General features: G+C 45.5%; 1 protein-coding gene across 12 annotated transcripts in view; it reads right to left on the bottom strand.

The window, feature by feature from the left end:
• The window catches only part of STRBP (spermatid perinuclear RNA binding protein), a 100,471-nt gene that overhangs the window by 45,838 nt on the left and 39,937 nt on the right, over positions 1-14,696 (bottom strand). For 11 of the 12 annotated variants that reach the window (XM_077306888.1, XM_077306883.1, XM_077306893.1 and 8 more), the window contains 3 exons: positions 8,430-8,614; positions 6,840-7,057; positions 312-477 (listed from right to left, as the gene is read on the bottom strand). In XM_077306888.1, coding sequence (XP_077163003.1) covers positions 312-477; positions 6,840-7,057; positions 8,430-8,432 — 387 coding nt within the window. In that variant the 5' untranslated portion in view covers positions 8,433-8,614. Of the gene's footprint in view, positions 1-311; positions 478-6,839; positions 7,058-8,429; positions 8,615-13,313; positions 14,496-14,696 lie in introns of those variants that run through there. The other variant, XM_077306889.1, reaches the window with a different exon arrangement.

Raw genomic sequence — 14,696 nt, 5'->3', positions numbered from 1 at the left:
TCACCCCTGGCTCAACGTAGCAAGGGCACGTTGCACAGAAAAGATCTCCCAAGCCGTTGCTCCGAGCAACAGGCAGAAAAAACAAGGCCACAAGGTGAGAACTTTGTACCGCTTGCTTGTGCTCATTTTCTCTGGAGACCAGCCTGGATCTTTTCTTCTTTTTAAGCACACCATTTGTTCTTTGTACCTTTAAAAAGGGTTTCTATTTTTTCACTTGGAGGATAATCCTGATAAGATTTCAATTTTTGCCCAGAACATTCTCACGGAGCCATTCATCACAGAGGCAGGACTGCCCTGATTTTTTTGCTCACCTGGATTTGGATGGGGAGATTGTCTTTGACAAGAGATAATAAGGCCTCCGTGGGCTTCTCTTGGCACATAAGAACCAATTCCAAATCCATGTCATCCTTTATCAGCAGTCCTTTAGCTACCAAGCCAATCCGCATCACCCCACACAAGACCCGGCTACCATGGTCCCTGGAAACAGAAAAACATTTTAAAGAATAATTGCTCTAATATTTTGCACGCCCTGACAAAAAGAATCAGCAATAATTCTGCTTGGAGTTCTTCAGACAATGCAAGAATGTATGCATATTCGCTTCAGGGTTCTGTAATGAAGTCAGACAGTTATACAAAGAGAGATGACGTGGGCGATATGATGATGAATAACATGCATAGAGATTTAATATAGCAATTTTAAGGTGCAGAATGCAAAATAATCTTATGTTCACACTCCTGATAGCCTTCCAAGCACTGATTTAGGCTCAACGTTTGACAAATTTAAGCGGGGTACATGGGACAGGAGGAATTGAGCACTAACGTATGATTTCTTCTCATGGTTTATTTGATGTTTTTGTTTTGTTTCATATCTATTTCCACCCACTCTGGGACTCCAAATGGGGAATGAAGCAGAAAACTGAGAGGGAATATCTGATTTATTTATTTGATGAGGATCATTTTCTCATACCCGTCACAGTGTTGTAGGAAGCTGCATCAGTGGGATCACTGCCTTTAATGAGTTTAAACAGGATAGCAGTTTTATTCTTTCCCAAGTAAGAATGCAGCTGTCCCCTATTGGTGCAATCTCCACTGCCACCTGATGAAGGAGACAATGAGCATCTTTACGCTAACCCAAGTGCAAGAGCGTTTCTTACCTGCTAGACACCCTGGTACATCTAACATGGGAGGAAGAAGATAAACAGACAACAAAGTCTAGCTTCTGAGGATACTTTTTACTAATTTCAAGTAGATTTCATGTGCCACCAGATTGCTAACAGCTTTCTTTTAATCACACTGTTCCAAATGACTTTGTTAAAACATGAATGCTGTAAATGGTTATATGTTTCTGACCCAACAGGTTAAACAACATTTTAAAATTGTTTCTAATTATTTAAAATTAACCCAACTGGTTAAGCAATATTTTAAAATTGTTTTTACTTATTGAAAATCTCAGAGGCAGTACTCTGACTTTGCATAACAACTAAAGTTGCCCAACAATGTTTATTTCATCTGAAGCAATAGGAGAACAGCTAATCTTCCTTGAAGGAGAACTAGCCTTGCGGCCAGTTTTGCTAACTTCTATAATGGGCAGGCATTTGCTGATTTCTTATATGGACTCCACTATGTTGCAGATAGCTTAACCCTGCCAGAATCGTACAACCATCATGGCTGGAACTGGTTTAGTCGGGGGAAAGTTTCCATCTTTTATAAAAACCCTGAGGAACATAACAAATACTACAGATGATCTCATTGCTAGGAACAGAGAACACTTTTTCCAGCTCCTGGAAGCGAAAGCAAGTGCTGTCAGAAGGTGAGTAACATCTTGAAGAACATGAGCAGGAAGTCTGCAAGCAGCAGCTGGAGGACCAAATTGCTCAGTTCTCATCCTTAAGGTCAATGCGTACAGTTAGTAGTTCTCTAGGACAAGTTCCCACATATTTATTTAGGTATCTATCCTTAGCTTTTCTTCCCAACAGAAGAGCTGACAGCATAACCTCCCTTTCTCTGTTTTTATCCTCTCTGCAACCTGGTGGTGCTAAGATTAGACCGCAAGTGTGTGACTGGCCCAAGGTCACCCAGCAAGCTTCCATGGCAGAATGGGGATTGAAATCTGGATCTTTCAGATCCTAGTCGAGCACCCTAGGCACTATGTAACACTGGCACGGGAAAAGCAACCATGATCCAAAAAGAAGAAGAAGAGGGAAAAGAGTTGGTTCTTATATGCTGCATTTCTCTACCCGAAGGATTCTCAAAGCGGCTTACAATCGTCTTCCCTTTCCTCTCCCCACAACAGACACCCTGTGAGGGAGCTGGGGCTGAGAGAGCCCTGTGGCGAGCACAAGGTCACCCAACTGGTTGCATGCGGAGGAGGAGCACGGAATCAAACCCAGCTCGCCAGTTTAGAAGTTGGTGCTCCAGACCAGTGGTCCGCAACCTTTTTAAGGCTGCGGACCAGCAGTGGTGGGAAGGGCGATTGCCCGGCTGCATATGCCATGCATGCGCGTTAGCGCCATGCGTGACCGCAAACACGCACGCATGGCACTTCCGCGCATGTGTGCATGCACGCAAATGCCGCACATGCACGTTTGCGGCTGCACGTGCGCATTGCGCATTGCGCATGCACGGCCCTGCTTCCCTCTCCCCGGGAAGGAAGAGCTGATAAAATTTCAAAATGGTGGTGCAGAAAGAGCACATGCTCAGATGGATGCCACCAAGTAATCTATCATCATCACCAATAATAATAACAATATTAACAATAATAACAATAATAATTTGATTTCTATACCACCTTCCCAGTTCAGGGTGGTATAAATCATAAAAGCAGTGCAATTTAAGGTTAAACATTAATAACATATTTAAAACATTAAACCATCATCTGTATTTAATAGTAGCTGAGACTGTCATCACTGTTCCAAGCATGATCTCTATCAGTAGATTTTTTTCCAGATTAGAATGTTTCTATGGGGGTGTTTATCAGGGGGCCCCATTCAAAGTGCAGGCCAAGCAAAGATGGTGGCCCTGCCAGTTCCCCAAGGGTGTGTGCATGCACAGGCAGGATCAGCTGACCTTGCCGGCTTTAGCAACCAGGTGAGAATGAGGTTTGTCCTACTTCTGCTGCTCAAAGACTTCTTCCAATCACAACACGTTTTCTGCTCTGCAGAAGCCAGGCTATGAATGTTCTCTGTCCTTTCATGGGTGGCATGCACAGCTCACCAAAAGAAAACCTTTCCCCCCCAGGGTGAGCTTTTCATTGCATAGCCCTGCAGGAAAAGATGAGCCTTTTTGCAGAGGCTGCAGGTGGGTTTGGGGATAGGGGGGAAGAAGAAAGACATCACACAGCAACATAGCTCTCTCTGACGGGCAACACCTGGCCTTGCCGCAAGCTGTTCTGCTGCTGACTTGCTCTTTGTGGGAACATCTGGACACAGGCGCCGGCACACAAAAAACTGCCCTAAATTTAGAATGAGCTCATGAAAAATCCGGTACAGAAAACCAGTAAGACGAGAGACGCCAGCCTGCTGGAATATCTCAACAGCGCTCTGCACAAGCCAACAGTTTGCACCAGAAGTGTTTGCAAAAAAAACCCCACAGACACACACACAAAAGGCAATCAGGGCCTCATTTACTCCACAAAGGGAAAGGAGAAAAGCAGCTTGCCAGCACAGCTTGAGGAATGGCTCATGTGTCATGGGGCCAGCTCCTGACCGAGAGGACCGGAGGCTGAAGATGGCCGGCTGGCAGGCAACAAACTTAACCAATTTAAGAAGAAGAGTTGGGTTTTATATGCCGCTTTCTCTCTACCAGAAGGAGTCCCAAAGTTGCTTACAATCCCCTTTCCTTCCCTCACAACAGACACCCTGTGAGGTAGGTGAGGCTGAGAGAGCCCTGATATTACTGAAGAAGAAGAGTTGGTTCTTATATGCAGCTTTTATCTACCAGGAGGCACAAAGCGGCTTACAGTCACCTTCCCTTCCCTCTCCCCACAACAGACGCCCTGTGAGGTGGGTGAAGCTGAGAGAGCCCTGTTGTTACTGCTTGGTCAGAGCAGCTTTATCAGTGCTGTGGTGAGCCCAAGGTCACCCAGCTGGCTGCATGTGGAGGACCCGGGAATCAAACCCGGCTCACCATATTAGAAGTCTGTGCTCCTAACCACTACACCAAGCTGGCTCCTCACCTGTCCTTTATTTCTATTACCAATACGGTATACAGTCACATCAATTTAAAGCAATCAGCTGCTTAATTTCATGCTAAAATATATATGTAGACATATATGATCCTTGTGCAACGGCCAACTATCACACAGGAAAGTGCCTGACTTCAAGAAGTACTGGGGAAGGGGAGATATTGAAGGTGAGATGAGGGGAAACATTTGAAAGGTTTCTGGAGGACATTGATTAATATGGAGACATTCATTCTGCCCTCACCCTCAACTTGCTTTCAGTCACTGCTGCAAATGGAGGCCATGCACACATCTGGGGACAAGCAGGCTGCCCTGGGCCTGTAGTCCACAAATAGCCACTATGCAAATTTATTCTTCCTACCTCAGCACTCTGTGACAGAAATTAAGTACTGGGTAAGAAGAGAAGCACCAGGAGGTCAAAACCAAACAACAAGGCTATAATCCACAAGCGCTTTCCTCCAGCCCCAGATGTCCAGACGGGTGGCTATAATTACTTAGAGGTGAAGCAAAGGCACTCTGCACATGCCTAAGTGATTCTGTCTGCCCTGAGATCATGAATGTAGCACTGCAACTAAAAGGTGCTACTGATGAAAACTGAGTCACTGTGGATAGTGAATCACACAGAAGAACAAACAGAATAATAACCTGAGAAACGAGGTCAGCTTTAGCTATAACTTTGAACTGGGTTTTGGAAATGTGGCAGCATTATTCCTTAAACTGGATGCCAGGAAGTACCCATGTGCAACAAGACAGGCTGAAGGCCCTGTCGTGCATCCCCTACTCCTTGCCTTTTGGAGTAGAGCAGTCTGTTATGCAGTCTGCATTATAGAAACATCCCTAGTAACATCCCCAGTTAACCCAAAAGCAGGTGCCAACCCTGGATCCTGAATGGCCGGGCATTAACTCGATTATACTGCAAGTGCCTCCCTGGAACGTTATCGACTGTATAGAATTAACGTTACTATAAAGAATGCATGGACTGGATCCTCCCAACATTCTATTGGTGGAAATAGATCGTGCCTTGTTTTCCCTTTTGCCCAGAAGCTCCTCTGGCTCATTCAAAAAGATATGCTGGAGATAAGTGGAGCCATATGGACAAAACTCACATGTGATGGAAGGCCACAGGCAGGAGTGGAATCAGGCACCTACCATTCCTCGCTCTTCCTCCAGCAAAATCTGGTAGGAAAGATCTCTCGGGCAATTTAATCTACATGAACACAAAAGCTTATGCGTGGGAGGCAGAACATGGTTCAGTAAATGCTTTGGTTCAGTCTCCAGCACGTTCAGGAAAAGGGTCTCAGTTGGTGGAGAATACTGTTCTCTGCCTAAGAAACCCCGTCAGTCAGAGAAGAGACTGGGATAATTTAACTGGTCATCTGACCTGGCTGAAGTTAGCTTCACATTCTCATGCAGAGGTACTCTCAAGCTTATACCACAGCAGTAACTGCAACCAGAAAACACCAAGTACCAACACAACTACAAAGATTGCCAACAGGCCTCTTAATGAAATGCAAACACTTTGGGCTGGTAAAGGAGGAAATGCATATTAAAATATTAATATGCAGAAAATGCCACTTTGAATTGTTTAACACGAGTGCCGTTAATTACAAGTTCAGCAGGCAAGGGACAAGGGGGAAATAGCCAAGGCAGGGAAATGCTGTTTTGAGACCACTTAAACAACTACCAAATCAATTTTTTACTTTTAAATACAGATAATTTGCAAACATGCCCTTCTGTCTGCAGGGTGCACATTAACAGGCATGACTTCTATTACAAATGCTCACATCAGCTCTGAAAATGTTCAAAATCTCATGTTTTAAATTTAGGGCTTTGGGAGGGGGGGGGCACAGTTCCATCTGTTTCCCAAACTGCAAGGATAAGGTTAGAGGATAAGAAACCAACTTAGGCACAGGAAGCAGATACAGGCTTACAGCAAAAGATGTTTGGTGCAATCTGTCATCATGCCAGATGCACAACTGCCTCTACTCCTCTTGGCTACACTGCACAGTACTACCAATTCATATCCACAGCCATTAACTTGGCATGTCCGTAAAGCCACATGCCTTTCCAGTGACGGGTTGCAGTACTTACTCCGTCTGTCTGCCTGCAAGAAATTCCAGCAGCTGAGCCCCAAATGCTAGAGAGATCTTAACCCAAGTGCCTTTCAGCATTAGCACCTTGCCTTAGTTAACCCCGCTGTGCTGCCAATTCAGCAGGAATCTCATCCCAAGTCATACAGGCAAATATTACCTTCCTTCATAGGCAGGGAAGGGATGTCCCTGGACAATGCTCTCCCTGCCACCTACAGCCACATCTGCAACTTCAGTGAGGCCAAGGACTGAGCCCTCTGGCCTGTCATCAGAAGAGCAAACCTGGGTAAGGAAATTTTAGACCACAACGTAACTGTTGATTTGGTTCCATCCAAACTGTGGCCGGGAAGACATCCCCAAATGCTAGAGCAAGTAATGCCTGCAGAGATGTCCTTCCTTCTTAATCTCTGCAAAATTTCTGGAGCATCAGTGGCAGGTATGGAAGCCCTCCCCCCATTCCCACCCTCCCAAATAGTCCTTGAGTCTTTGGCTGCATTATAGCAATCCAATGTAATGCAAGTAACCACCTTCCCCTGGGCTCTATTTGCTGGAAGGTCAAATGCACTCACTTGCCACTGCTGTCCGCTGCTTCCTCTTTGCCATCCGTGCTGCCCTCTGCCCTGGCGGTCTTGCTCATTTCATCCATCCAATCGGAGACCTGTTTAAGGGCACACTCAACTGTGGAGACCATGTTCTGGACAGCCTCGAGTTCCTCTGGAGATGGATAAATGGTCGAGTGTTTCATCATCACGTGCCGGTCATCATTTGCAAAGGAGCGGATAGATCTCTGTCAAGAGAGGCAAGAAAGGACTGAAAAGCAAACTCGGGGCCAGACACGCAGATGTCACAGTTCACAAAAGATGTGGGAGGACAGGGTAGTCAAACTGCGGCCCTCCAGATGTCCATGGACTACAATTCCCATGAGCCTTTGCTGGCAGGGGCTCGTGGGAATTGTAGTCCACGGACATCTGGTAGTTTGACTACCCCTGTCCTAGAACTTATTAGGGTGTAGGTACATGCCCCTCTCAGACCTGGTGTTTGCCAGGCCTCCTCCTCCCAAAAAGAGCTAGGAGCAGAAGGTTTAGAAGCAACTGGAAGTCCAGATCAATCAGCTGTCATCAGCCTTTTCGCTCTTATGTTCTCTTGTGTGGAGGAGGAGGAGGAAATGCTCTGATAGTGCCCAACAGAGTCGCAGTTCCACCTCCCACTGCCTCCTAGTTCCGCCACCACAGGAAAAGACAGGAGAGGCAGCAGGGAAGCAGGATGGTGCCAAAGCTGTGAAAACCCCACGCTCTCGCCATGTGGTTCGCAGAACCCCAGGCTGCCTTTATCTAGAATTGGACAGCAACGTCAACTCCTCCCGGAATTCTGACAAAAGATTCCACCTTACATCTGACACAGCACCCACATTTATTTTTTCCGTGCTGCCTCTGAGCAATAGCATTTGGAGGGCCCAAGAAATCAATGGATTGCTCTCCCATCCGTCGGCAGGCAGGAATTCATTAACTGCGTGTGCATCACCATGCATTTTCTCCGCTCCCGAGACATTTTTTGTGTCCAAACTATAGATTTTGGAGAAACTGCAGAGCACTGCAATAGCTTCAAGTCCAGGAAGGCACAGCAATCCCTCCTGCTCTGCAGTAGAAAGAGGAGAAGGGAAAAGGACGTCCCTGGAGTGTTCAACAGGATGAACAATTACTCTGGATCAATGTGCTTCGGAAGATGAGCGCAACAGCTCATCCCAACAATAAGGAAAGTACAGCACTGACTTTGCCTTGTGGGAAATTGAGGAGCGTCAGCATTTTTGGTTATGTAACCTGGTGGAGTTCAAGGTCACCTGAGCCATTCTTGCAACAGCTTGCTAATGCCACATTTATTCAAAAAGGTTATTTATGAGCATCCCCTGCGTGTGCACTTAATAATTCATGCGCTGCAGCCTCCTGCTCAGTGGTTTTGACGAGGCTCCGGCAATAAATCAAAATCCCGTTTTGCTCTGCTTAAAAACTGTGCCCGCCCACCCTTTAACTCAGTGCCAGTTCATAACCTCTTCCCCACCCATGGCCCTTTTTGTTACCAGCCTAGAGAGGAGAGCAGGACGGAGCATGTTCCCTGGATTGGCTAGTACATGCTCGTTCTGAGACCAGCATCGGGGACCTTACCATGGCTGGTCACAGTAGGTTTCAGCTCCGGTGCCTTTCCCGTTTCTCCTTCTCCCTCCTCCTCGGTGTCTTTGCTAGGCACTGTTTCGTCTGACAGAACCTCCTCATAAGCCTCTCAGTCTCTTGACGGCTCAGGAGTTCACGCAGACACAAAGCTCTGAAAACTGGATTCTGCTACACACCTCCTGCAAGACAGAAACAAAAGAAGGGAAGCCATGCTCAGATCAACATGGAATTAGACTCTTCTGATTGCTTCCATTGAAGGCAGGGCATGGAAAGAATGCCCCAGTGTCTCAGTGACAGGCAGATGCCTCCACAGATGGGGGTTAATAATCAAGTCCAAGGACCAGGACAACACCATGTTCTTCTTCCTCCAGACAACCACCTGAAAGCAAAAATTAAGGTATGGGGGTCTGCAGGTACCACAGCTCTCCTCAGGGTGTTTCTTGGTGCTTCCTTGTTCTTTCTTCAAAGCATCCCCACCCAGTGGAGCAGGAGATGTTTCAGAAGAATCCAAGGTGTATCATCTTTGGGTCTGCGCTCTGCACAGGACACCTTTTCAGAAACAGCTGCCTCCATGACAGAAAGATGCTTGGGTTTGAACCTACCAACGTTTTGAAACTGGCCAGCAGCCCTATGGCAGCCATTTTGTGACAGGTGCCTACTGCCTGGTCTCAATATTCCAAATGCACCCAGAGATTCAACAAGATTGTGAACCTCCAAGTCAACTTGTTGGTAAGCACTTTCAGCTATTAAGGCCTTACCCCATTTTTTTCCCTCCAACCCCATTCTCAAACAATCCAATGTAACCAGCCACTACAAATTCTTGCTACTACAACCTGTAATGCAGCACCTGAAATGCGTAACATCACTTGTCTTCCATTCAACAATAAAACCTGTGAAACTGGTCACCATTATTCCCATTTGCAGATGGGAAAACTGAGTAGCTGTCATCTGGTGCAACATTTAACACTGTAAAAATCTCAGCTTCAATGAAAAAAAAAAAGAATTCTAAACAATCCAAGCTTTTCACTGTCACAATCAATCAGAAGAAGCCTGAAAACGCAGCAGAGTCTAGAAGCTTGAGCAACCTGAAAGCAGTGTGTGTGTGTGTGTGTATTTGTGTAAACAAGGCCCAAGTAGTTCCATTCTTCACACATCCTTCCCCCTCCCCTCCTGTTGCCCCTCCCCAAACACATGCAACCTCTATATTCTTCCCCTCTTCTCAACCTTTATCAATGCCCCCCCTAACATTGAATGTTTGTGTATATTTTAATTGAGGGTGAAGAGTTGCATTTTAACTAATTCAGAATGTACAAACAAAATCTCTGCCTGAGAATTTACATTATCTCATTTGCATGTGGGGAACATCCCTCACCCCTGCAACAGGGGCTTTAAAATCAGGATATGCTTTAGAATGAAATGGTGACAGATAAGGAGAATGATAAGGAAGGGAAAGACACGCTCCACTCAATACTATGCTCCACTGGGTTTCCAAGCACAGGAGGCAGCCTGCAAAAGAAGCAACAGCTTCATTTACTTTGGCATTGTGAGATGCAGCACAGAAATATCTTCATTCTGGGAGTTAAAGAATCCTCCCTTTTTGCAGAGAGCTCTCCATACAGAGAGCTAAATGCCCCACATGGCAACAGGAGCTTATGGGTTGGCTCACATCTACGAATCCATGCCATGGAATCTCTCTGGCCATGTGATGATATAATCACTTACAGAGGGCAAGGAACCCCCTAAAGCAGTGGTCCCCAACCTTTTTATCACCGGGGACCACTCAACGCCGGGGACCACTCAATGCCTTTTACTGAGGCCCGGTGGGGGGGGGGGTAGTTTACTCCTCTACTCTCAACCACTGCCCTAACACTCTCTGATCGCTATGGTAATGTTTAAACATCCCTTCAAAATAAGATACAGACACGCCACAACAATGAACATAAGGAACATTTTATTTTCATGGAAATTTTAACTCATGACAATGACAAATCAATGAAGTAAAGGGCCGGGGGGGAGAGAGAAGGTGTCCTTCGGGGCCCACCTCCAATTAGTCAAAGGACCACATGTGGTCCGCGGCCCACAGGTTGGGGATCGCTACCCTAAAGAAAGCTTTACGTCCTTAAATCAATCCTGCAAGCAGAAAGGATTTTCAAAAGATTTTTTTGTAAAGAAATCAGATTTCTCTGGGTTTTTAAAAGTTCAGCTATAGTATCCCTTTTTAAAGTAACTTGGTATAAATGTGAGTTTGAATTTAATGCAAACCCCTCCCTTAAAACTGAACTTAGGATCCTCGTACACAAAGCTGCTTTTTGCTCTATTTTTGTTTTAAGCGGAGCGGGGGGGGGGGGACTGGAGAAAACATCTTTGCCAGTTATCATACAGCCTAATTTTTTATGTCCACCGCTGGAGTTTGGATGTTCACTTAATGTTTTAATCTACATGGGGTTTTATTTTTATTGTAACCCTCCACAAGACGCTTTGCAATAGTGGTGGCTAAGAAATTGAACAAACAAATAAATAAATAATATCATTATGGCTTAATTCTGGGGGCTACTAGTAACTAGCAAATCCACTGATCCAGCTGGCCAGCCCTTCACTTCTCTTCTACGCCATTTGGAACAGTACTGTAGTAACCAAAGAACATGTGCATCTTGCTGGAATATGAAAGATCTGTAGTGCGCACAATTCAGAAATATCTGAAGACTATCCCACAGGGGGCATCCAAGGATTTAGCATAGTTAGAATAATAATTTCCTGATAATTTCCAAATAATCTCCTCCAGCATCCTGATTGGCTCAATTGGAGACTTCCTACTACTTTGAGCACATTTCCTCCCTGTTTGCCTCCAGAACAGAAGAATGACTACAGAACAGTTAGACACGCCTCTCTCTCTCTCCTTTACAAAGCTGTTTCTCTACATAATAAAGCTATTTCATTCTTTTAAGCATCTTGTTGCTTTAGTCTCTTTGCATATTTAAACACACCTCTCTCTCTAACCTCATAGAGAACACTGATCTGCCAGTAGCTACTACAGGCCCTTGCTTCTGCTGGAGTATTTGCTTTCAGGTGGGGTGACGGTAAGGGAACTATAACAAACATTATACTCAAGCAGAAGGGAACTCTGGAAAGAAGTAGCACTTGCCCGTGTTGATGCTAACCAGTGCTTATCTACAAAAACCTGTCATGGCTGCAGTCAGAAAAGAGACCTTATGCAAGCCATTAATAAGTTAAGCCAAATTAAACAATGCACTGTATATCACTTTCTAAAAATAGCAACAAAAATATTGAACTGCAAAGGAAATTACTGCACACCCCCCCTTCCCAAGGTTGAATGAAGATTCCGTTCAATTATAAAACAAAATGGGCTGGATACTACCCATCTGTTCCACTGACATCAGCACATTCCTCTGCCTCATGGCATGTCCTGCCAACACAAGAGCCTCCTTCCCGATGGGGAGGGCCTAGAGTGTTGGCGGAAGTCTTCTTGAGCCAGAGGAATGTGCTGGCATCGGTGGAATGAACCAGTAAGATCCAATACATTGTTATGGCTAAGGCAACAAATATGCACTTTTGCTTTGAAGGCATCGAAATAATAACGAGAATTGTTGTTGTTGTTTTGTTTCTATTTGTTTTAATCAGGCAGAAATCCACCCTGCCTCCAAGCATGTACTCTGCTGGTGCGCCTTGTAATCCTGAGTATCAAACCACTTCAAATGAGGTGCTCTCTCCCAAACAATGAGGGATTATCAAACCTCTGTTTGGCAACAACAGCCAAGCAGGAGAAGCAACTTGAAAGCAGCAAAGGCGCTTTTGGCAGCTGGGACACAACAGAGAATAATTAAACCATTGTGTCCCTGGGAGAGTCAAACATGCCAGGAGAGCACACAGAGGATTTTGCTGGTCTTGTCCTACAATTAAAGGAGAAGGGGAAAGACTGGTTTACGCCACTAAATAGATTTGGCAGTGACTCAGGTCACTGCCGTTTGCAGGAGTAACCTCCTCCTAAAACCGGCATTTTTAGACATAAGGAACAGGATAAAACTAGGCAGGGCTGAGGTAGGAAGGTATTCATTTTGAGGACAAGAAGGGCAACTAGGCATGCTGTAAATATGGCATCCAAAGACACTGGAGAGAAAACAGGCCATGGACATCTGAGAAAAGCACGGAAAGATTCGGAAGTAGAACACTGCCACCTAGGACTCCCCAGGACATTCTTTTGGCGCACAAATAATCTCTCCCCACGACGATAATGCCCTCCTACATTCTTTGTCAGTAAAATCTTCACAGAAGCCCTTTTCCTGGGAACCCTCTCATCTTGCCTTTGCTATCATATGACACCATCAAGTAATAACTTTTTTTAAAAAGGCTATTTCCTGCACAAAGGAGCAGGATGGGATCACAGAGCGCAACCAAGTCTCCAATCAATGCACTGTGGTAATCTGATTCTCAAATACAAGAGCTTCCTATGCTCTAGAGAAATAAAATACACAAGAGGTGGCTTCAGACCTCCAAACCCTGTGTTTTCCCCCCCTAATTACAGATTTTTCCAGAATACATACACATGTCTTTCCAGTCCACACATCTTCAGAGCTCGGCCAGGCTAGTTCTCAAAACAGTCCCATCTGATCTCGCTTTCTCCACCAATAACATTCAGCCCTGAGCCTTCTTGTCCCCCATTCCCACCTCAACTTCCCTCCTGCCTCAACCTCAGCAAACTATCTTATTCTTTTCCTAGTCCTGAAGTTTGCCACCAACAACGCCAGCAAACTGCTCCTTCTTAGCAGCCAGCTAAACAGAATCTGGTGCCTTGCGAAATTACCAAGCAGATGTCCTAGCAGAGAGAATGCACTTGCACACTGCCTCGGGATCAAAACACACCTCTGCAAGGGATTCTGGAAGTATCATGTTCTGGAAGGAAACCCAGTGGAACGTCCAAGCAATCGCCAATGTACCTCAGAGGACCAGACCTTTTCCACACTGGAAAAAAAACCCCGATACTCAACAACCTGTGGTTAATTTTGAAGAGGCGGCAACAGTACCTCCACGTTTAATTAAGCAGCAGGGCAAGTCTGACAGGTATTATTGTTAAAGCTTGTTCTACCAGCCCCTCCTCCTAGCAGAGAGACAAAAGGCCTCTAGGCAGGCCGAAACCCTGCAGCACTTGAGCCAGCTTAGAAACTTTTTCCATTAGAGACTGCTGAAAAACCTTCAAGGAGACTTACCCATAAAATATTTTTCTGGAGCAGGAAACATTGACGGTTTCTGAATGCATGCGAAAGTATTCAGTAGCAATCATTGCACAGGAGCCAATCCTGTAATTCTTTAGACGCCTTCAAGCCAGCAGTCCACAATGTGCTGCTCAGGGGTACCATGTTGCCCACCAAGTATTTTTAGAAAGTGAGAAGAGTCCTGTAAGACTTTTGCCCAGGAGAATGGCCTGACTGGCCACTGGAAATCTGATCAGCTGTGCAGAGCACGACAATCATTGCTGCGTGACCACAGGTAAGCATACATACCTCTTCTCACTACTGAGAACAGAAACAATACAGGAGAATCTGGCAGTCTACCACTAATCCCCAGTGGAACCATTTTCAGGAGCCCCTGGTTACAACCTCTTCAGCTTAAGCTTTAAGGGCTAAAAGATGCAGCTTCTCAGGTAAAACCTACTTGCCTCCAACTAGTCTGGGCACTTCAAAAAAGGAAAGCCACTCCTATTAGGTTTTTTTTCCTTACACATTTATTGAGAGTATGGGAGAAGAGCTCAAGAACTCCTGAGTATTAATTGTACCTAGATTTCCATTCCTGTTCCATACCCCAAACACCAAATGTCTTTTGCAGGTAATTCTTCCCATCTCTCTCACACACAGCCAAAAATGTGAAAGCGCATCGTGTTCCTTCTGCAGTATAATTTTAATTTCTGGCCTCTGTCCAAGACACTCTCTGGCAGCATCCGTCACAGTGGGAAACTGTGTATCTGGGTCAGAAGAGACAAGAAGCTACTCAGAGTAGCTTGTGCTTTGGCGTTGGATGTTGATGGTATAATTGAACTCTTTCAACAACTTTTCAGATACGCAGTGCTGAACAACGAAAAAAAAGCATGTTTAGCAGGAATGCAGAATTTTAAAAACCGAATCTGCGGTGAGGCAAAACGCTGCTAGAACCGGTGTCAGACCAACCAACCACCTACTTCACTTGGCAGTGAAGTCCGCTGGCAGAGGCCTTTCCCAGGACTGCTGCGTGAGATTCTTGCACTGGAGCTGC

The sequence above is a fragment of the Paroedura picta genome, chromosome 12 (assembly GCF_049243985.1).
Source record: "Paroedura picta isolate Pp20150507F chromosome 12, Ppicta_v3.0, whole genome shotgun sequence".
NCBI classification, from domain to species: Eukaryota; Metazoa; Chordata; class Lepidosauria; order Squamata; family Gekkonidae; genus Paroedura; species Paroedura picta.
The sequence above is the reverse complement of the archived record's forward strand: the minus strand, read 5'-3'. Positions and strand labels throughout refer to the sequence as shown.